Raw genomic sequence first — 22,546 nt, forward strand, 5'->3', positions numbered from 1 at the left:
ACTGGCTGTGAGTCCGGTTCTGCTTAATCAAATTTTGCAAACTTGGTCTTGTTGAAGACAGATCTTTTTCGTCAATGTAAAAGTTATGATTTCGAACCAACTTACTGAGTAATATGCCAGCTAGAAGGCGTTATTTAATTTTTTTCAGAAATCTAGTGTTCTTTGGAAAATATTAAATACAAACATGCATTTTTAATACCATATTACAAAATTAGACAAAATTAGCAACAGAATAGCGAAAACCGCATGTTAATACCTTTTTTCTATCTCGAGATATCTTACAAAACGTGTAAATTTAAAAACATAACTGTTACTGTCACCGGTAAACGAAATAATTCATTAAAAGTAGTGTGCTATGGAGACAACAAAGAAACATTTTCCAGCTGTCAACGTATATTAGGTCTTTTCAACGCTTCTCATTTGTTTCGAGCCTCGTTCATATCTCGTATATTAATATTATACACGGATTATACGGCATATGACAGAGGCTCGAAACAAATGAGAAGCGTTGAAAAGCCCTATTACAAAGAAATAAAAACAACTATTTAGTGATGACATAAACGTTCAAATTTTTGCCCATCATATTCGTTGCAAACATTTACTCTTTCAAGAGTAGATTGAACAGCAGTCTCAATTTCTGCTCTCGATATGCTTTGAATGGCGTTTAGTATTCTCTGGATAATGTATTCTAGAGTAGTGTATGATGGGCAACAATTTGAATATTTAGGTCGTCACTAAGTAGTTCTTTTTGTTCTGTGTTATATTTAATTTTAATAGTATTGTTTCTCTTTATATTGTTGTTTTAATTAATTATATTTTTATACGTTGACATCTGAAAAATGTTATTTTGTTTTTTTTTTCCACAGCACACTACTTTTCATTAACTTAGTTTACGGATGATAGTAACAGTTATGTATAAAATTTACACGTTTCTCGAGATATCTTGAGATAGACAAAAGGTATCGACATGCGGTTTTCGCTATTCTATTGCTAATTTAATCTAATTTTATAAAGTATGATTAAAAATGCATACTTGTATTTAATATTTTCCAAAGAAAACTAGATTTCTGAAAAAAATTAAATAACGCCTCCCAGCTGGCTTATTACGTATTAGGATGGTTCAAAATTATCACGCTTACATTGAAGAAAAAGATCTGTCTTCAACAAGACCCAGTTTTCAAAATTTGATTTAGCAGAACCGGACTTACAGCCATTTTTTCATAACAAGGTTCCCACTCACCCCCACCTCTTATTTGCAAAGGTAGAGTTAAACTTGTTAAATCAAATATGCGCAGAATTTGATGAAGAATACAATAATCGGATTTCCAGTGCCCCTTCATTAGGAAAATTTTGTAAAATTTAGATTTTTTTATTTTTGATATTCAATTACGCCCTCTAGCGGTGGACTCACAATTATGAAAATAATTTCCAAGCTTTTCCTGAGGCAACTTTTGTTATAAAATTTTTTATTTCAAAGCTCTACTATAAACCGTTCCTGAGATTTGGCCGAGAGCCATTCTTATTGGGACACCCGGTACATTGTAATTTAGTTGTAAGGTTTGTAAATTGTTTATATTAATATTTTAGAATATGCTATGTTTATTAAGCACAAGGTTCTTAAGTTTAATTCATTTTCAACAACTCTCAATAAATATATTAGCTATTTTCGAGGTGAACATTTTTTACCCACCCTTGGGCGTACATGGAACCTAAAAAAGGTTGGGCGTTTAAGGATTAATAGTTATTTATGTACCAAGTCAGTAAAGTTACTCTTTATCGAACGAGTCTGATATTATGAGCAGAGCGAGCGTTAGCGAGCGAGGCGAATAACAGACGAGTTCGATAAAGAGTCTTTACTGACGTGGTGCATACAAAGTTTTATCGCCAATCATAAAAAACATTAACACTTACTTAATTACATCCTAATGAAAAAAGAGTGTGTGTACTTGGTACGCACGTAAGACGTTATACTTATATTATTATAATTTTAACGAAATAAATATATTTTTAACAGTTTAATTGTATTTTTATTTAAATATTAAACCAATTTTAACACTTAAAATAAAATACCAAAAATTATAAATACCGTTAATAGCTACGTTATTGTTTATGAAGTTGTAGCCTTCCGCGTGCATTTGCTTTTCTCTTGATGAATAGTAGAAATTCTAAATAAATATATTTGCTAACAAATTATCACTAATATCTATCACCGTCCTATATATTATAATCGAATTAACAAAAACACAATTTCATAATATATTTGCATTAATACAAAACTTAAAAGATTTAAGAATTTTATTAATTTTAGACGAAATAAAAATTTTATATGGCAGTAATGACGATGACAGAATGCTTTTGCATGATGGCCGATTTCGATGTTAAATCGATAGTTGTTCAAGTAATCAATATTGAATAAGTACCGAATTACTAAATCTGTAAAGTTTTGATTTATGTTTTATGAATATAATTGCAAAATACTACAGAATTTCACTTTCTGACATAAATTTAATTAATAATAAAGTAAATTTTGTACAATATTTTTAATAATTAAAGTAAATAAATTTTAAGTTCACTCAAATAAATAATCGATTACTGCCATCGACCGCTTACATTCAATCTCAGTTAATTTGATTAATCGCGACAGGTAACGTTAAAAATTCTTCTTTCAGTACAATAAAGTGTTACTTTACTGCCGCAAATGGCGTCAAATGAGTACAATAATGAATTACTTTAGTGACGGTTGGCGATAAAAATAGTTAATTAAGTCTAATATCTTCAGCCTCAGTTTTGTACAGAAGAACAGAAGTGAAGGAAAAATGTAAAGAAAAGAAAAAAGCTTACTTAAAATACATGTCAACCAAGACACACGAGGCATAACATAATTGTTATAAGACAATAAGAAACGAAACACATTACCTCATAAGAAGAATAAAAAATGATCACTGGGAACGTTTTTCAAAAAAAAAAAAAAAATTTCAAAACATGGTGTTTATGGTCTGCAAAAGGAAATATGGCGCTTTATAAGAGGTCAAAGAACGGAGGTAAAGGGATTAATAGAACCAAAACACATAAAAAGGGATACCTACATGGATTGACTATCTAAAAAAGCTCTATGCAAAGGAAGAACAAATGACGCTAGAACCGGAAACATCAGAAATTACCACAAATGAAGAAGTTAATATAAATACACAGGAAGTTCGAAAAACACTTGAAAAGCTGAAGAACAGAAAAGCTGCAGATAAAGACGGAATACCAAACGAATTACTGAAATACTATGGAGCAGCAATGACAGAACAGTTAACAACATTAATTAACAAAATCATAAAACACAAAAAATGCCGGAAGATAGGAGAACGAGCGAACTAATTTTACTATTCAAAAAAGGAGATAAAAACAGCGAGAAAACTATAGAGGTATCAACTTGTTAAACACTACCATAAAATTCACAACTAAAATTTTACAGGAACTGATGAATCAGAGGATACTCCAGGGTAAAGGCGGGTTGACACTACTAGTGAATAACGAACGTGGCTCACGCTTACGTATTTTGCCCGTGCTATTGTTAGATATTTTATTATGTATTTTAAAACTCGAGCAGTACATTTGTATTTATGCAATGCATAGATACAAATGTACTGTTCGAGTTTGAAAATAGATAATAAAATATGTAACAATGGCACGGGCAAAATACGTAAGCGTGAGCCACGTTCGTTATTCACTAGTAATGTCAACCCGCCTTAATAAACTAGAAATAGACCATGTTCGGGACACTCAAAGATCCAGTAAGCTGACTACTTTTTTAGTTATTGTAGACCTATAGGAAGAAAACCTACCTGTTTCCTGCCTAGAGTTCGCGTCCGTTTTTTAATTATTAACAATTTAGTGTAAAAATCGCGATTTTTTCGATTTTCTGCACCCCATTCAAATCTAAATAGTTGACATAAAATTAAAAAATTAAATTTTTAAGAACATTAAAAAACCTTCAAAATGCCGATTTTTGAAACTTAAAAAGTTAATTTGTTGCTACGCAAACTGCAAAATAAGTGAAAATCGTTATTTGTTAATAACTTTTATTAAAACTGCCTTAAAACTTTAGTGTTTCACCCAAAGTTGGGTATTGGGGTACTTAACAAAATTTGAGACCGATCCATTAATTAGTTTAAGAGTTATTCTAATTGTTTATCCCAGAGACCTTTATTTTGCAATAACATAAGACAGAAAATAATGAAGATAGGTCAATGCTGCGTATGCCAAATGAAAGTAGATATTGATGCTATCAAAATGTACTAAAAAAAGATACAAAAATTATCTAATATAGTCAAAAATCCTAATGCCAAATTTGTGATATTTTGTAGTTTATAAACATTTAGAATAACTTTAAAAATATTGTCCGTAGAAAAAATCAATTTACATATTAGAAAAGCTGGTATTTTACACGAGTTTTTAAAAATGTAGTTCAATTGGTGACTAATCGTGGTAATTAAAGGGGAGCTGGGAGCCAACAAATGCACGAGTTCAAAAACTAAAAAAGGCAACTTAAAACTACTATCATTTTCTATATCTCAGGATCTACTGAATATATTTTGATCGTTCTTTTTTTTAATTTTTATGAAATTTTTCTGTACATTACAAATATGCAATGTGTGTAGACATGTATTAATTAATAAACAGTCTAATTTGTTTAAACAATTTTTGAAAAAATAATTTTTTCCCAAAAATCCATGATTTTAATCATACTATCGTTATTAATCATAGAAAAAGTTAATGTATACTTTAATAAATAAATTATCTTCAATAAATAATTATCTAATAAAAATCATTTATTTATTAAAGTGTACTTTACCTTTTTCTGTGATCATTATTGATACTATGATTAAAACAATAGATTTTTGTAAAAAAATATTTTTTCAAGAATTGTTTAAACAAATTAGACTGTTTACTAATTAATAAATTTATAAACAAATTGCATATTTGTAATGTACGTAGAAATTACATGCAAATTAAAAAAAGAAAGATCAAAATCCATTGAGTTGATCCGGAGATACAGAAAAGTATATTCGTTTGAAATTGCTTTTTCGGTATTTTAACTCGGTAGATTTGTAGGTTCCCCCTAGTAATCGTTTGAACTACATTTTTGAAAAATCGTAGAGGTTCTGTGAAGGTACAATGATTGTGCAAATTTTTTAAGAAAAAATACAAATCCCCTTCTTTAAAAATGGCATTGATGAGATTCCTTAATTATTATAAACAAATTAGCTGCGAATTAAAAAAAAACATATGGCTAACTTTGTCCAAATGAACCCAGGTTAAATTTTTTATTTGAAAATTCGTGTTAAAATAAATACTATCTTTTCGAATATATAAAAAGATTGTTTCTACGAAAGTTATTCTAAATGTTTATAAACTACAAAGTTTCAAAAATTTGGCATTAGAATTTTTTAATACATTTTGATACTATCACTCTTCTACTTTCATTTGGCATATGCAGAATTGCCCTATCTTCATTATTTTCTGTCTTATCTTATTGCGAAATAAAGGTCTCTGTGATAAACAAATAGAATAACTCTTAAACTAATTAATGGATCGGTCTCAAATTTTAAAGGTTTGTTAAGTACGCCAATACCCAACTTTGGGTGAAACAATAAAGTTCTAAGGTAGTTTTAGTAAAAGTTATTAACAAATAACGATTTTCACTTATTTTACAGTTTGCGTAGCAACAAATTAACTTTTTAACTTTCAAAACTCGGCATTTTGAAGGGTTTTCAATGTTCTAAAGAACTGAATTTTGTAATTTTATGTTAACTATTTAGCTATTGAATGGAGTGCAAAAATAGAAAAAATCGCGATTTTTGCACAAAATTGTTAATAATTAAAAAACGGACGCGAACTCTAGGCAGGAAACAGGTAGGTTTTCTTCCTATAGGTCTACAATAACTAAAAAAGTAGTCAGCTACCTGGATCTTTGAGTGTCCCGAGAAAATCCTTATTACTCTGGACTAGGATAAGTTTAGCAAAATGAACAACAGGGTTTTCGTACTGAAAGATCGTGTACAGATGCAATATGCGTCATAAAGCAAATTACTGAGAAATCAATAGAGTATAATAGACCAGCATTTATATGTATGCATGACTGACTTAAAGAAAGCATTTGAGAGAGTAAGACTCAAAGATGTAATCAATCTTCTGTATAATAGAGAGTTCCCCTAGATATCATAAAAACTATTGAAAACATTTACCAAAACAACAAAATATGGACTATAAGGGCTGGACTAAAATATTTTTTGAAATGATATTGTTTATAAATTAAGTATTAAGAATATTAAGGATCTTAAGACAAGTAGAATATAATGCTAAAGGGTGAAGAAACGAATAACAAATGAAAGAAATATCAACAACTTAATATTTTTATATTGGTCTTTACTCCTTTGAGCAACTAGGAGTAGAATATAATGCTAAAGTGTGAAGAAACGAATAACAAATGAAAGAAATATCAACAACTTAATATTTTTATATTGGTTTTTACTCCTTTGAGTAACTAGGTCCATTTTCCGTTGGAATTTACCAGCTGAACAGACGGGGTCATGAATTGTAAGTGTTTGAATTCCCTCTTGTCTTCTTCGCTTTAGCATCCATCTGGCTTGCAATTTTTAGAAGCCATGGAGGTGTTACCAGGGAAATTGACCAATAAGTTTTCAATTAAAAAGCTTTTAGTAATATTTTTAATACTTTTCAATATTATTAATGTTTCTATTAGGTTGAAAATTTTGCCTTTCAGTTGCCAGATGACGCTAGTCACCTACTCCATAAACGTCAGTTGCAATGCGGGGATAAGCTTTCGCAGTTTTGTCAGTGACGGTTTAAGGCATCATGGGGCCCTAGGCGGCCATAAGAAGTAGGCCCCTTTATATCGACCATTTACTTCAAACAAATTTACAGATATTTATGTTGTTTTGGGAAGTAGTTATGCTTTTTCTCATGAGCATCTTTCAGTGCGTCACAGTTTTTCGATTTCATTCTAACGCATAAGATTGTATGTGACAGAAAAAACGCACCTCCAAAAATAAATTACGGCAATGGGTGCGTTCGGACGACCACAGCGGCTGGACAGCTGAGCCAGCAGTAGCTGTCAGACGTCACCGCTGGAAGCCAGCCGCTGAGAGATTTACTAAGCTTTCCCTATCACGGCTGGATACAACCACTCAGCCGATTTCTGCTGACAGCCAGCCGCTATGGTCGTCCGAACGCACCCAATGTAAAAAAGATCATTTTTCTTTTTTTTACATTTCGCAACAACTTCTCATTAATATTCCATAGCTAATATGCCAAAGAAAAAAGGGATATTGTGTCGATATGTGATTTTGCCCTGGGTACGAGTGCCACCCACTCGGGGGTGAAAAAACATACATTCAAAATAATGGATAACTGATTAATTCTAAGTAACTTTTGTTCTATCGAGTTTTTCCACTCAATCAAAATTTTTTGAGTTATTTGCGAGTGAATATGTTCATTTTTCAACAAAAAAACACCTTCTTTTTAGACGGTTTTTCGTAAATAACTCCAAAATTAAGTATTTTATCGAAAAAATATTCTTGGAAAAAATATACCGTATACAAAATTAAAAAAAAAAATGGTGTATGTATGTAGTATGTAGACCCAGTATAAGCAGAACTGGAGCCAATGAAAAGTAGATTCTTATTCGACAAATTCCAAATCAAATATTTCAACGTAAATTACCAAAAAATGAAGCACTTTTCGGTGAAAAATCATCACAACTTTTTTAAAGTGTTAAAAAAGTTTTATTTTTGTTTTTTTTTAAACAAGACACACACTACCCACTACACTAGGTACCTGATTGGAAAAATCCAATGTACCATGCCAATGGCCATTAGATGTCGAGGCATTAAGCTAAATAAAAAAAAATTGCATACACTCTTGATTAGTGACTTGTTCAAGCCCTTTCTACTACAGCCCTTTTATAAATATGCACTTTATACCGATAAAACTTACAGAGCATATAAACAATACTTAAGTAAATTAGCTTGTGAAGCGGTAAGGATTAATTTCATTTGGGATGCTAATTAGGGGGTTATTTTCACCAGTTTTTTTTACCCAAAAAATGGCATCAACTTTATTCTGAGCGTATCTTGCTTACTTTTTATGATAGAAATTTTTTTAAAAAACAAGAATAATGCTTTTTTAAAACATTTAAACAAGTTATGATGAGTTTTCCATGAAAAGTGCTTCATTTTTTGATTATTTCACGTTGAAATATTCGATTTGGAATTTGACGAATAAGAACCTACTTTTCATTAGCTACAACTCTGCTTCTACTGGGTCTACAGTACACATACACCATTTTTTTCAATTTTTTAAAACCTATCTTTTTGCTAAGAATATTTTTTGATAAAATACTTACTTTTTGAGTTATTTGCGAAAACCCGTCTAAAAACGTGTTATTTTTTGTTGAAAAATGAAGATATTCACTTGCAAATAACTCGAAAAGTATTGACTTGAAGAAAAAACTCTATTGAACAAAAGTTGCTTAGAATTAGTCAGTTTATCCACTTCCGGACGTATTTTGATGGTATATTTTTTCACCCCCGAGAAGGGGTGGACTCAACCGTAGAGCAGAAACACACATTGGCACAATGTCACTTTTTTATTTGACATGTTAGCTATGCTTATACCAAATTTCATGTCAATCCAAGCTCTTGTTTCAAATCCAAAGGTTCTTTAAAATCCGGAGGTTTTGCAATATTTTACCGTGAGTGAATGGACTATAAGGCCCATCGGTTGGTAGAAATTGAAAAAAAAAACGTACCATACCAAAATAATTACCAGCTTGTATCAAAATTTGCTTGCAAAATTGATTACCAAATTGAGGGAATGATTAGAACATGGAATATAAAAATGCCTTTGAAGATAATTGCTTAATTTGTCTTGAAGTCGGTTTTATTTTTCTGATATTTGACAAAAGACAAAGCAAAAAACTGAGTTTGATTGGAAATCATAAATTAACCATTTTCTTTTTTTTTTTGTCTCAGTTAGCCCTATTTGATTTTTTTAACATTTTAATTTTTTTTAAATAACTGCTTAAATAATTAAATATTAATTAATGCATTTGTGTGGGATACGGGCCCCATCAAGTGCCCAGGCCCTAGGCGCCCACCTATGTTAATCCGGCACTGAGTTTTGTCACTTCGGGCAGAGAGCAGCAAACCTACGCCTCTCTGATAATGACTTCAAATAGAGTCGAAAATCGTCGATTTAGAGTTCTGGTTTGCGCTCCCTGTTCTAAGTGAAAAATAAGACGGTTTTGCTTTCGCATTGCAACTGAATAAAAATGGAATTTTTATTTTATTTTTATATTGGCCTTTACTCCTTTGAGTAACTAGGTCCATTTTCCGGTGGAATTTACCAGCTGCACAGACGAGGTCGTAAATTGTAAGTTTTTTGAATTCCCTCTTGTCTTCTTCGCTTCAGCATCCATCTCGCTTGCAATTTTTAGAAGCCATGGAGGTGTTACCAGGGAAATGGGCCAATAAGTTTTCAATTAAAAATCTTTTAGTAATATTTTTAATATTTTTCAATATTATTAATGTTTCTATTAGGTTGAAAACTTTGCCTTTCAGTTGCCAGATGACGCTAGTCACCTACTCCATAAACGTCAGTTGCAATGCGGTGATAAGCTTTCGTAGTTTTGTCACTTCGGGCAGAGAGCAGCAAACTTACGCCTCTCTGATGATGACTCCAAATAGAGTCGAAAATAGTCGATTTGGAGTACTGGTTTGCGCTTCCTTATCTAAGTGAAAAATAAGACGGTTTTACCTTCGCATTGCAACTGAATAAAAATGGAATTTTTATTTTATTTTTAATATTTTTTGTTTGAAAATTGTGGGAAATTACTTACCTTCTCCCATATAGCCATATCCCGTAACTGTGCATCTCTTTCCAGCAGCATGGCTTACTCCTCTAGCTGGTAAGCATACCAAACATACGCCTTCTTTTAACTCTGCTTGTCCATGAAGCTTCAAAAGGGCTATATCGTTGTCCAAAGTTTGGCTATTATGATTGTGGTGAATGTATGTTGTTGCCACTCGCAGGGTTTGCGCCTCAGAATTACCATACTTTCTAGTTAGATCATGATCGCCCACTCGAACATATATTGCATCACCTGACCGAACAATGCTAGAAATAAAACAATTAATAACAGAAATAGAATATACTGGCTGTAATCGCCTTACTTTGTGACACAATGGGCGGCTGTTAATACCCACTGAGTTCCAATCAATGCAGCTCCGCATAAGTACTGATTCAAGGAATTTATCAACGCTACTTGCCAACACCATTCGCCTTGTTCTCCGTCTTCACCACCTACTACTCTTCCAACACGAGCAGTACCTTTTACGCCGCAAACATATTTGCTGTATACTGGAGATTTGGAGGTTGTAGATTGCATTCTGGTCATTTCAGTTGCTAAAATTAATTTAAAAGTATATTTATATTATTTATTAAGCGCAACAGGCCTTGTAGGCCTAGGGCTAAAATGTTTACATTTCTGATTACATAAATAATAAATAACTTAATATAACTTACATAACTTATAAATTTTATTTAATTATACTTCAGTTTTTTTATACACTCCTTCACCACCTCCCTCCATCTCCTTCTGTCCAATGCTAGTTCTTTGCATCTATCAATGTTACTTTTCTTCAAGTCTTCATACACACTGCCCTTCCATCTTTTCCTTGGTCTGCCTTTCCTCCTCTTTTGTATTGGTCTTCGTGGGAGTACCATTTTTGGCATTCGTTTACTTCCCATTCTCTCGATGTCCCCAAGTATCGTATTCTCTGTGCTTTGATCGTCGTCGTGATCTTTGGCTCTTGATATAGTTCTTCCAATTTTTTATTGGTTCTTCTTCTCCATTGACCTTCTATTTTCACACCTCCATATATTGCTCTTTGCATTCTCTCCCATCTTTCTAAAAGTCTGTTTCTGACTTTTTGAGCACCCATGTTTCGCATGCAAATGTTACTGTAGGTCTGATAACAGTCTTATAAATTCTTATTTTTGTTTTTCTTGATACGTATTTGGATTTCAATAATGTGCGTAATGCTCCATATTTTTTATTTCCTTTAGCTATTCTTGCCTTTATCTCCCCTTCTTCTTGACCATTTTCATCTATTTTGGCTCCCAGGTAAATAATTTCTTTGGCTCTTTTGAACGAGTATGTTTTTTCTCCATCTATTTGAACTATGATGTTATTCTCTTTTTCTTTTTGGACCTCTCCCATTATCATATACTTTGTCTCTTCTTCATTTATTTTAAGTTCGAATTTTTTGGCTTCTGTTATTATCTTTTTCATTAACTTTTGTAGTTCTTTTTTGCTTGTTGCTAATAGCGTCAGATCATCTGCTATGCATTGGTGGCCGTTTTCAAATATCGTTTCTTGCATGTTTATTCTGCTTTTCCTGATTATTCCTTCCAATGTTAGATTGAATGCAGTTGTTGATAGTGGGTCTCCTTGTCGTAATCCTTCCTTGGTTTCAAACTTTTGTGGATGTATACCCTTTGCAAGCTATTTCGTTTGTTGTGCTTTCCATCGTTATCTTTACCATCCTGACAATTTTACTTGGTATCCCCAATTCTTTCATCAGTTCGTACATCTGCTGTCTGTTTACTGTGTCGTAGGCCTGCTTAAAGTCGATGAACAAATCATATAGTACTGTTTTATGTTCGTAACAGGTAGTCTGTATTTCTTTTAAGGCAAATATTTGGTCAGTCGTTGATCTGTTGTTTCTAAAACCTGCCTGGTATTCTCCCAGTATTTTTCCGAATATTGACTTAGCCTTTTTCTTATACTTTGTGCCAAGATTTTGTAAACTATTTCTAGTAGTGCGATGCCTCTGTAGTTTTCGCATAGCATTCTATCACATTTTTTATGTATAGGGCATATCCTTGCTATGGTCCACTCTTCTGTCATTTTTTCTACTTCCCATATTCTTTTTATCAGGCCATATATCTCTTTCTGTAGTCTTTTATCTCCTGATTTTATCATTTCGGCCGATATTTCTGTGATTCCTGAGCTTTTGTTATTTTTCAAGCTCTTTATTTCGTTCTCTATTTCTTGTTCTGTGGGTATTTCTATTGCTATCTGATCATCTTCAATTTCATGGTTTGTTTCCTTTTGTACTTCGCTCTTATTTAGCAGTTCTGTGAAATAGTTTTGCCAGTTTCCCATTATTTTTTCCGGCTCATTTAGCAACATCCCTTTATCATCTCTCATATATGGGTTGTTTTTCTGATATCCTCTTTCCATTTTTTTTTGCTTTCTGGTAGAATGATCTTATTTCTTTTTTTTTTAATTTTTCTTCTATTTCTTTCAGTTTGTTCTCGTTGTATTTCCTCTTTTTGCTTCTACATTTTCTTTTCATGATTTTTCTCAATTCTCTGTATTCTTCTCTATTGCTATCTTTCTTATTGCTTCTGCTACTTCTTGATATTCTTCATCATACCAATCTTTTGTTTTGTGTTTTCGTTTGGTTTTCGCTAGGGTTACTTTACTTGTGTTCAAGATTGCTTCTTTTATATTTTCCCATTGTTTGACTGGGTGTGACGTTTCTTGTTCCCTGATTAGTCTGTTGGTTATTCCCTGTTCATACTTCTCCTGTGTGTTATTATCTTTTAATAGTCCTATATTGAATTGTTTTCCTATTTCTTGTTTTGCTTTGTTGTTTTTCTTTATGTTATACTCGATTTTGTATTCTGCTCTCACCAAGTAGTGGTCCGAGTTACAGAGTCCGCTCCTCTCATGCTCTGTACATTTATTACATTGTTTGCATGTTTCTTCTCTATTAAAATATGGTCTATCTTATTTACTGTCTTTTTATCAGGGAAAATCCACGTTCCTTTATATATATCTTTTCGGCGTAATTGTGTGCTTCTTATCACCATTTGCCTTTCTGTTGCAAAGCCTATTATTCTTTGGCCATTATCGTTCGACACCTTTAAATTATTAAAAATTTCGAATTTAAAAGTATGTATGAGCAAAATGTATCCAAAATCATTTTAAAAACAACAGTTATCCACGAATGGAAATGATTATCCATGAATGGAATGTAAAGGAAAGCAAGTATAGGACACTATCAAGTAAAGTGGTGGAAGTTAAGAATAAGGATTTGGCAAGATTGTTTACAGTAGAGTGCTGGAAGAGGAAGCCAACAGCAAAGTTTTACTAGGGGCAAAGAAACTTGCGGTGGAATGATGAAGTGTATTAGAATCAGAAGGCAAGAGAGAAAGAGACTAGAAAAGGGTATGACAGGTCTAAAACGGACGAAGCTAAGGAGATATACAAGTAATACAAGTTAGCAAAGAGAGAAGCAAAGGTCATACAGCATTGCCAAGACAAGGGACAATACATCAAAGGACTTAACTGACGGCAGATATTAAGAGTGCAGATGAAAGGATGTTAAGAAGCGATGTTAATACACTAAGCATCAAAATTAACGCACCCCCTTAAAAATGGGACATTTTTGATGTCTTGTATTTCCTAAACCTGTTGTCCGATTTTAGAGATTTTTTTAGTATATTATAGCTTTGTTCTTCAAGAATATCGATGTAGTAATATTATTGCTATACATGTAAGTGTCATTGTATACCGGGTATAAAAATGATAGTGTGTTTTTTGCTCGAAGTTTGGAACACCCTGTGGAATATTCTAGCGTATATAAAATATTGAAATTAACACTTAACTGCAGCCTTGGCTTTCTTAACATTATGCTTTTTGATTCATTCGCTTATTTTGGGATAATAGAAAAGTTAGGTACTTCAACAACTGACAACTAGTAACAACTAGCCATGTTATTTATCAATACAGGGTGTTTCTAAATAAGTGCGACAAACTTTAAGGGGTAATTCTGCATGAAATAATAATGACCGTTTGCTTTATAAACATATGTCCACAAATTCTTCCTTTCCGAGATACGGGATGTTGAACTTTATCTTACAAACTGACGATTTATTTATTGCTCTAAAACCGGTTGAGATATGCAAATGAAATTTAGTAGGTTATAAGAGGTGGTTATTGCGCATTTTTTGACATACAACTAAGAATTTTATATTCACCATTGGCGTGCTGACACGGGATGTATCTAAAATGTTTATACCCTTATGTACAATGGTGAATATAAAATTCTTAATTGTATGCCAAAAAATGCTCAATAACTACCTCTTAAAACCTACCAAATTTCCATTGAATATCTCAACCGGTTTTAGAGCAATAAATAAATCGTCAGTTTGTAAGAAAAAATTCAACATCCCGTATCTCGGAAACAAAGCATTTGCGGACATATGTTTATAAAGCAAAGTATCATTAATTTTTCATGCAGAATTACCCCTTAAAGTTTGTCGCACTTATTTAGAAACACCCTGTATTGATGAATAACATTTCTAGTTGTTAAAGTACCTGCCGTTTTTATTATCCAACACAAGCGAATAAGTCAAAAAGCAAAATGTTAAGAAAGCCTAAGGCTACAGTTTAGTTTTAATTTCAATATTTTATATAACCTAGAATATTCCACAGGGTGTTCCAAACTTTGAGGAAAAAACACACTTATCATTTTTACACCCGGTATACAATGACACTTACTTGTTTAGCAATAATATTATTACATCGACATTTTTGAAGAATAAAGTTATATTATACTAAAAAAATCACTAAAATCGGACAACAGGTTTAGGAAACACGGGACATCAACAATGTCCCATTTTTAACGTAGTGCGTTAATTTTGATGCTTAGTGTATAAAGCAAATATGGAATGATTACTTTAGAATATTGCTAAACGAAGAACACCAGAGACAGAGGATACAAGATCCCAAATGACGATGTAATACCGGAGATAGGATGAAGAATGGTAATAAAGTAGGACCTGTGGAAGTTTGGAAGGCTCTATCTAAATGAGTGGCGAAGAATAGTAACAAACAGCCCCTGAAAAGGGAAAGAGTGAGGAGGAAAAAGAAGAAGTTATCCACGAATGGATGAAACAAAAATTAGTAACTTTGTTTTATAAGAATATTAACAATATACTCATTGAAAAAACAAATACTTACTAGCAAAATGAGTAGGATTTGCCGATGATATTGTTGTGTAAGACATGCTTAAAGATTGTATAGTACTTTCCTCGAAAGGCACATCATCCTTCTGGCCTAAAGCATCTTTAATGAGCGATTTCGGTGCACAGCATTTCGTTCCAGCCTTTTTACATTTGAATATTTCTGTCATTTCAGCATTTCCTAAAAATAATAAATGAAGTACCTATTAGTTTGGATCAAATTTAAAGTGATATATAATAGTTTACGTCTTGTATATAAAAGTATACATACTGAAACAAGTGAAGCTCAAGTATGAGACTATACAAGAACCTGGACACTCTGGTCTGGAATCCACAGTGGTTGTTGTGGTTGGAACTGAATAGTGAGGTTTAGGTTTGGGCTTAGTAGCAGAAGTCATTGCTCTGGTGTTATCGCAACACACAGACCCTCTTTTGCAGTTTGATGTATGAGGAATTAAAACTGACGGTCTCTCACAAAAAGCTGCCATTATATTGAGCAGACAAAATCCTGGGCAGATCGGTCCTGGATCACGTATTACTGGTCTGGTAGTTGTAGGGGGTAAAGGTGGTCTCATTGTAGGGGGTGATACCGACTTCTCAGGCTCAGATTCGTTGTTTGACTAAAAATATACATCAATATTATCATAAGTATATGCTTTCTAGAATTGTACTTAGACATAAATGAACAAATAGGTAGTAACAATATTAAATACAGTAGACTCCCGTAAGTTCGGTCTCGGTTAGTTCTGTCTCCGCTTAGTCCGGCCGGCTCTCTGATTGTTACGGCCACCAAAATTAAATTAAAATTAAATTTTAAACTTCTGCCCAGAAAAACCTCTATTGCCACCCCGTAAGAAACATCTGCTGCGGGGTTTAAAGTCAGCAAAGAGATGATAACGGTCGCCTTGTGTTCAAATGATTCGGGGATCCACAATGACCCCTATTTGTCATTGGCGCAACAGCAAAACACAGAGCGTTTATGAACATAAACGTGGAAACTCTCCCAGTGTATTATCGGTCGCAGAAATAAGCGTGGATGGACACATATTTGTTCAGAGAATAGATTGTTTACGAATTTGTTCCCAAAGTGAAAAGACATATGACAAAATTAAAACTGCCCATCAAACACTTCTACTTCCTGACAACGCGCTTACTTACCAGGAAGATATTCAGTGTGACGATGAAAAATAAATTAAACTGCTGTTCCCAGTCTTCAACAGCCGATGGACCAAGGAGCCATTGAGTGCTTCAAGAGGAAGTATCACAATAGGAAGTTTGGCCGAATATAGAAGATAAGATTGACCAAGCAAACACAACAGCAGATGAGCCAAACAACATTCTTGTTAACGAACTTGATGACAATGCAGCTCTATTTCACGACCTTCAGCAACTACCGAACTGTTGTCCCATTATTGAAGAAGATGTTCTGGAGTGGATCAACTTTGAAAAGCAGCTACACAACGAACGAGGTTTTGAACAACGACGAAATCGCCGAGTGTGTCATTCGCCAGGAACATGAGAAGGATAAAGACGCAGAGAAGAGGAAGATGAAGAAAATAAAATAAGCCACGCTGAAGGCAAAGCAGCTTTGCAACTGGCAGCTACCTATATCGAACAGCAAAAAGAGGCAACTGCCATCGATTATTAAAAAGTGACTTTGCTCATAAAAAATCATTAGAAAAAAAAATAGCAGATTTTTAAGTGTTTACGAAGCCAAACCACCAATGTACAGTAATATTTTTAAATTTTATTAGGCATAGGTACTTACAGTACGGTACGGTTCATTAACATCGATCCGAATGTACACACGTATTTTACATTGCTTCCTTAATAAAATTAAGTTTATAGGGAAATAGTGCATTAAAAATTTTGATTTTTGGGTTGTATCATCTATACAAGTGAATATATACATACATCTAGTTATTTTTAAAAAAATCCTATTGGTTTCTGCATAATTTATGTGTAAAGTGCGAATCGTTTGCAAATAAAAAGGTATTAATACTTTTTCGATAAGATAGTAAAAAGTGATCGTTAAAATTTAAAACATCATTAGTACGGGTACTTACTGTGAAAGTTTACAATGGAGTGTGTTATTTGTAATAATTCAAATGGAGATGTTACAATAAACTGTGATAGCTGCACCAGGACGACACATAGGGAGTGTTCCGGACTGAATGCCAGAGAACTACAAGTTATGGATCTCAAAGGTAAGCGATCACTTAAATTTTATTGTGAGGATTGTCAGAATGGGATAAAGCTTATCCCTAAATTGCTTGCGAAAATTGATCATATGGAGCTAGAAATCAAACATTTAAAAAATATATCAGATTCTGTTGGCATTAATGACCCTGACACTAGGGAAGATAAAGAAGAAATAATATGTGAGATGATTGAGAGGCAGAGTCGGGCTTCTAACATAATAGTCTGTATTTAAAACATTTCAGTTGCGTGATAATTATTGGTGCAAAGTAATAAAAGTTGATTTTAAATCCATGGTCTACTTGGTGGGATGTTTATACCATTCACCATCCAGTTCTGATGCTCAATTCATTGAAGATTTGGAAGAAATATGTGATGCTTCATTTACTACAAACTATCGTTGTGTGTTAGTTGGCGATTTTAATATAGACTTGTTAGCTAGTAATTTTTATGGGGAAAAGATAAAAAAAATGTTTTCGGCTTATGGAATACAACAGTGTATTAGTTATCCTACTCGTACTCGTATTACTAACACTAGCAAAACTTTGGTTGATTATGTGCTTTCTAATCAAAATAATATAAGTGCTTGTGTTCACGACTGTCCAAAAATTACTGATCATTCCGTTATTTCCGTAAATATCTCTAATAATAATAGTTATAATATATCTGATGGTAATATATCCAAGTTTAGAAATTTATGTAATCAAAACTTGGATAAAATCAAAACTAGTCTTATCATGTGTCACGTTAATTTGGATTCTGTTGATGTTAATATCATTTACCAGGAAATTTTGCAAAATTGTGAAAATGTAATCAATGGCATAATACCAATTGTAACATGTCAGTTTCAATCTAAATTACCTTGGTTTGATTATGAGGTATTTTTTAAACAAATTAAACAGCGTGACAGGGCTTATAAAGATTTTAAAAAATGTATTGACGTTATTGAAAAAGAACATAAATGGCAAGTTTTTAAGAGACATAGAAATGAGGTAGTAAATATGTTAAAGCTTAAAAAAGAGCGATTCTATTTTAACAAAATAGACAGGTATAGAAACAATCCAAAACAAATGTGGAAAACTTTAAAAAAATTAATCAATGATAATAGCCGAGAGATGCCAAACTCTGTAATCTTTGAAACTGCTACAGGCCCAAAACGGTTAACAAACAACTTAGAAATAGCTGTTTTAATGAGTATTTTGTTGAAAGCATTGAAGGGATTGTTCAAAGTATTAAGAATTCTGAAACATGGTGTAATGTAAATAATAATCTATATTTAAATTTTGATAAATTTGAAGAGCTTTCCATACAGGATTTGAGAAAAATTGTTGGCAATTTGGATAATAAATTCTCACTGCACGAAACGTTAAATTGCAGAATGGTAAAGGAAGTTTTTGAAACCATTGGGCACGTTATGTTAAATTTAATCAATACATCTCTTGCTACGGGTAAAATTCCTGAAGTATTAAAAATAAGTACTATCACCCCTATACAAAAAATACCTAATACTACTAATACTACAAAAGCTGAAGAATTTCGTCCAATCAATACTTTACCTCCTATAGAAAAACTATTAGAAATTGCTGTTTATGAACAATTATTGGAACATGTAACAAAAAATAAAATTTTAATTAATAATCAATCAGGGTTTCGTAAACAATTCTCTTGTGAATCAGCATTACAAGTTACATTATGTCACATAAAGAGTAATTTAGATAAAAATAAGTACGTAGTCGGCGTATTTCTAGATTTAAAAAGAGCTTTTGAGACAATCGACAGGACAATATTGATATCAAAACTTAAACAGTATGGTATAGGAGGTGCAGTAATTGAGTGGTTAGAAAATTATTTAGAACATCGCAAACAGAAAGTACGTTTTAAAGACCAATTATCATCTGAAATGGATAGTAATACAGGTATTCCTCAAGGCAGTGTATTAGGCCCTCTTTTATTTATTCTGTACATTAACGATATCGATATTTTTGTAAATTGTGAGTTTATTAACCTTTTTGCCGATGATACTCTAATCTGTTGTAGTGATGAAATTTTGATATAACCATTCAAAAAATTAATACTATTTTAGATATGGTTAACAAATACTTGATAATTAATAAACTTAAGTTGAATGTTAAAAAAACAAATGCAATGGTTTTCACTACTAAACATAAATATAGCTTGCTCGATTCTGAGAACATAAATTTAAATATTAATAATGAAAAAATTGAAGTGGTTACAACAGCTAAATATTTGGGATTCCAACTTGACAATATACTGAATTTTGACAGTCATTTCGAGTATGTTCATAAAAAAATATCAAAAAAACTATACATTCTGAGCAGAATATCTCAAAATTTGTCAATGGAGTCAAAAATTACAGTTTATAACACAATTATTCAACCTCATTTTGACTATTGCTCATCAATCTTATATTTATTTAATCTTAATAAACTTAACATGCTACAAAAATCACAAAACCGTGGAATGAGAATAATTCTTAAAACAAATCGTCGTACTCCAATTAGGACGATGTTAAATACCCTAAACTGGTTCTCTTTTGAAAATAGATTGTTTTTATTTCACCATGATTTTGGTCTTCAAAATAGTAAATGGCTTATCACCTGAATATTTTCAAGAATTCATTTCTTTTAACAAAGATATTCATTCTTATAATACCAGAGGTTTAGATGACATATATATATATATATATATATATATATATATATATATATATATATATATATATATATATATATATATATACCTAGAACTATTTATAAAAGTACGATGAATTCGCTCTTTTTTAAAAGCTTTCTTAAGTTTAATCAGTTACCTGCAGCTGTAAAAAAATGTACTAGTCTCAATAATTTCAAAATATTGCTTAAACAACATATCAAAAATTTATAGTGTACTTTCTTTTCTTTATATTGTATGTATATTAGGTTTTCTATTTAAATAAAGATCTATCTATCTATCTATCTACAGTTCTATAAGTATTAGATATTTTGTAGTGTTTTGTAACCTTCGGTCCTTTCATATGTGTTAAATATATGTATGTCAGAGTATCTCTCTGTGTTGTATTTTACATAGTGTGCAAGTGTTTTGTGTTTGCTAGATCCTTACAAACAATAAATGGGCATTTTTTAGGTAGGCATCGGTTAATTCGGCCTAGGGTCCAGTCCCGAGGTGGCCGAACTTACGAGAGTCTACTGTATTATTAAATTTACAGTCCATTTATGATTACAAAGTGATAGCTACAGGCCTGCTCCTCATCCCCTACCCTGTTCAAAATATTCCTGGAAAAAATCCTGAAATCATGGAAAAGAAAGTGCGAAACAATGGTTATACCGGTAAGAAACGAATACGTATATACACTGCAAGTTTTGCTGACGACCATATAGTGATCGTACAAGACGAAGATGACCTCAGTTTTATGATGAGAAAACTGGAACAGAAATACAGAATAGAATAGAATAGAAATATGCTTTATTGCCATGAAAAATTTTACAATTTTATCGACAAAGCTTATAAATAGTCAAAAAACAAAACAGTAACAATCCAATTTACTAAAATTACATAAATCGTCAATATATTTAAATAATAATAATAATAATGAAGTTAAAACAGAAATAATCAATTGCAAAAATTTAAATAAATTGCAAATGCATAGTCTACCTAATAATTAATAAAAAAGGTGTAAAAGTTAAAACGTTAAGTTGCTGCATATGACACCCAAATATAGATAAAAAAATAATAAATACTACTTGTGCAAAGGGTACTGTAATGTCTTAGTTATTGACTAATAAAATCTTCTAAGTACTGAATAATATGGTCTTTCAGATAGGTAGGCTTTTGTCAGTTTACGGAATTTGGGGAAAGATGGTGCAGATTTTAGTTGTAGGGGGAGATGGTTGTACATTTTTTTTGCGGAATATAATATCGATTTCTTTACTAACTCCGAGGACGGGGTCGGCAAATAGACATCAAACGTAGAATTTCTCGTGAAGTAGTCATGATTAGGTCTTGGTGGAAAGACATGTAGATGTTTACGAATTAAGCAAACAGTTTCTAAAATATACAAAGATGGAAGGGTTAAAATTCCGTGATCTTTGAAATAACTTCTGCAATGTGTTGTTCTTCTGAGGCCAAGCAGATATCTTATTGCTCTTTTTTGTAATTTGAAAATAACATCGAATTGGGCAGCTGTACCAGAACCCCAAAAAGGAAGACCATAACGAAGATGTGACTCGAACAAAGAAAAATATGTTATTTTGGAAGATGCTAAATTGAGTTCATTCGAAACAGATCTTATAGCATAGCAAGCTGAAGAGAGTTTCTTCCGTAACAAATCGATATGGAGGGACCATTTAAGGTTGCTGTCTAAAAAAATACCAAGAAATTTTACAGAATCAACGGTACTGATCTGGTTGTTATTAAGAGGTAAGGGTTGAAGAGCTCCTTTATAAGACAATGCTACTGTTTTATCTACGTTAAACGAGAGTAAATTTGAGTCAGACCAGGTTTTTATTGTAAGTAGATCAGAAGTTATAGTAGCATGAAGAGTTGCAATATTTGAGTTGCTCCAAATGATACTGGTATCATCAGCAAAAAGAAAGATTTTTCCATCGATTTTTAAATTAGTGATGTCATTAATAAAGATAAGTAAAAAGTAGAGGATCCAATACTGAACCTTGAGGTACCCCACATACAATGTTTTTGAGACTAGAGTCTGTATCATTTGCTCTAACCAGTTGTTTCCTATCATCCAAGTAAGATTGGAACCAATCTAAAGAAATGCCTCGAATTCCGTAGAAATTTAGTTTTTTTTATCAAAATGTTGTGATTTACACAATCAAAAGCTTTGGCTTAGTCACAAAAAACGGTGGCAGTGTGAAGATTATTGTTCAGTGCTTGATAAACCTCATGTAGTACAGAAAACATGGCATCAGTGGTGCATTTATTATTTAAAAAGCCGAACTGATTTTGTGATAAAATGTTGTTTTCAACTAGAAATGACGTAAGTCGGGATTTTATGAGTCTCTCAATAATTTTGGACAGTACCGGTAGTAGTGCAATAGGTCTATAATTGCAGGTATTAGATATTTCACCACCCTTATGAAGAGGAATAATGATGGCTGTCTTCAGGCACTCTGGAAATTTTCCTTTCTCAAAAGAATCATTAATTAGTGAGATGAGGACTTTAACACATTTTCTGGAAGATTAGAAAAAATTTTTATCG

The 22,546-nt window shown here is 32.3% G+C and overlaps 1 protein-coding gene across 1 annotated transcript in view; it reads right to left on the reverse strand.

The window, feature by feature from the left end:
• Positions 1 to 22,546, reverse strand: part of LOC114339286 (protein masquerade) — a 42,698-nt gene that overhangs the window by 5,808 nt on the left and 14,344 nt on the right. The window contains exons 5-8 of the mRNA XM_028289912.2: positions 15,383 to 15,731; positions 15,110 to 15,292; positions 10,245 to 10,476; positions 9,911 to 10,188 (exon numbers count right to left, since the gene is read on the reverse strand). Coding sequence (XP_028145713.2) covers positions 9,911 to 10,188; positions 10,245 to 10,476; positions 15,110 to 15,292; positions 15,383 to 15,731 — 1,042 coding nt within the window. The remainder of the gene's footprint in view (positions 1 to 9,910; positions 10,189 to 10,244; positions 10,477 to 15,109; positions 15,293 to 15,382; positions 15,732 to 22,546) is intronic.

This window comes from Diabrotica virgifera, chromosome 10 (assembly GCF_917563875.1).
Source record: "Diabrotica virgifera virgifera chromosome 10, PGI_DIABVI_V3a".
NCBI lineage: Eukaryota > Metazoa > Arthropoda > Insecta > Coleoptera > Chrysomelidae > Diabrotica > Diabrotica virgifera.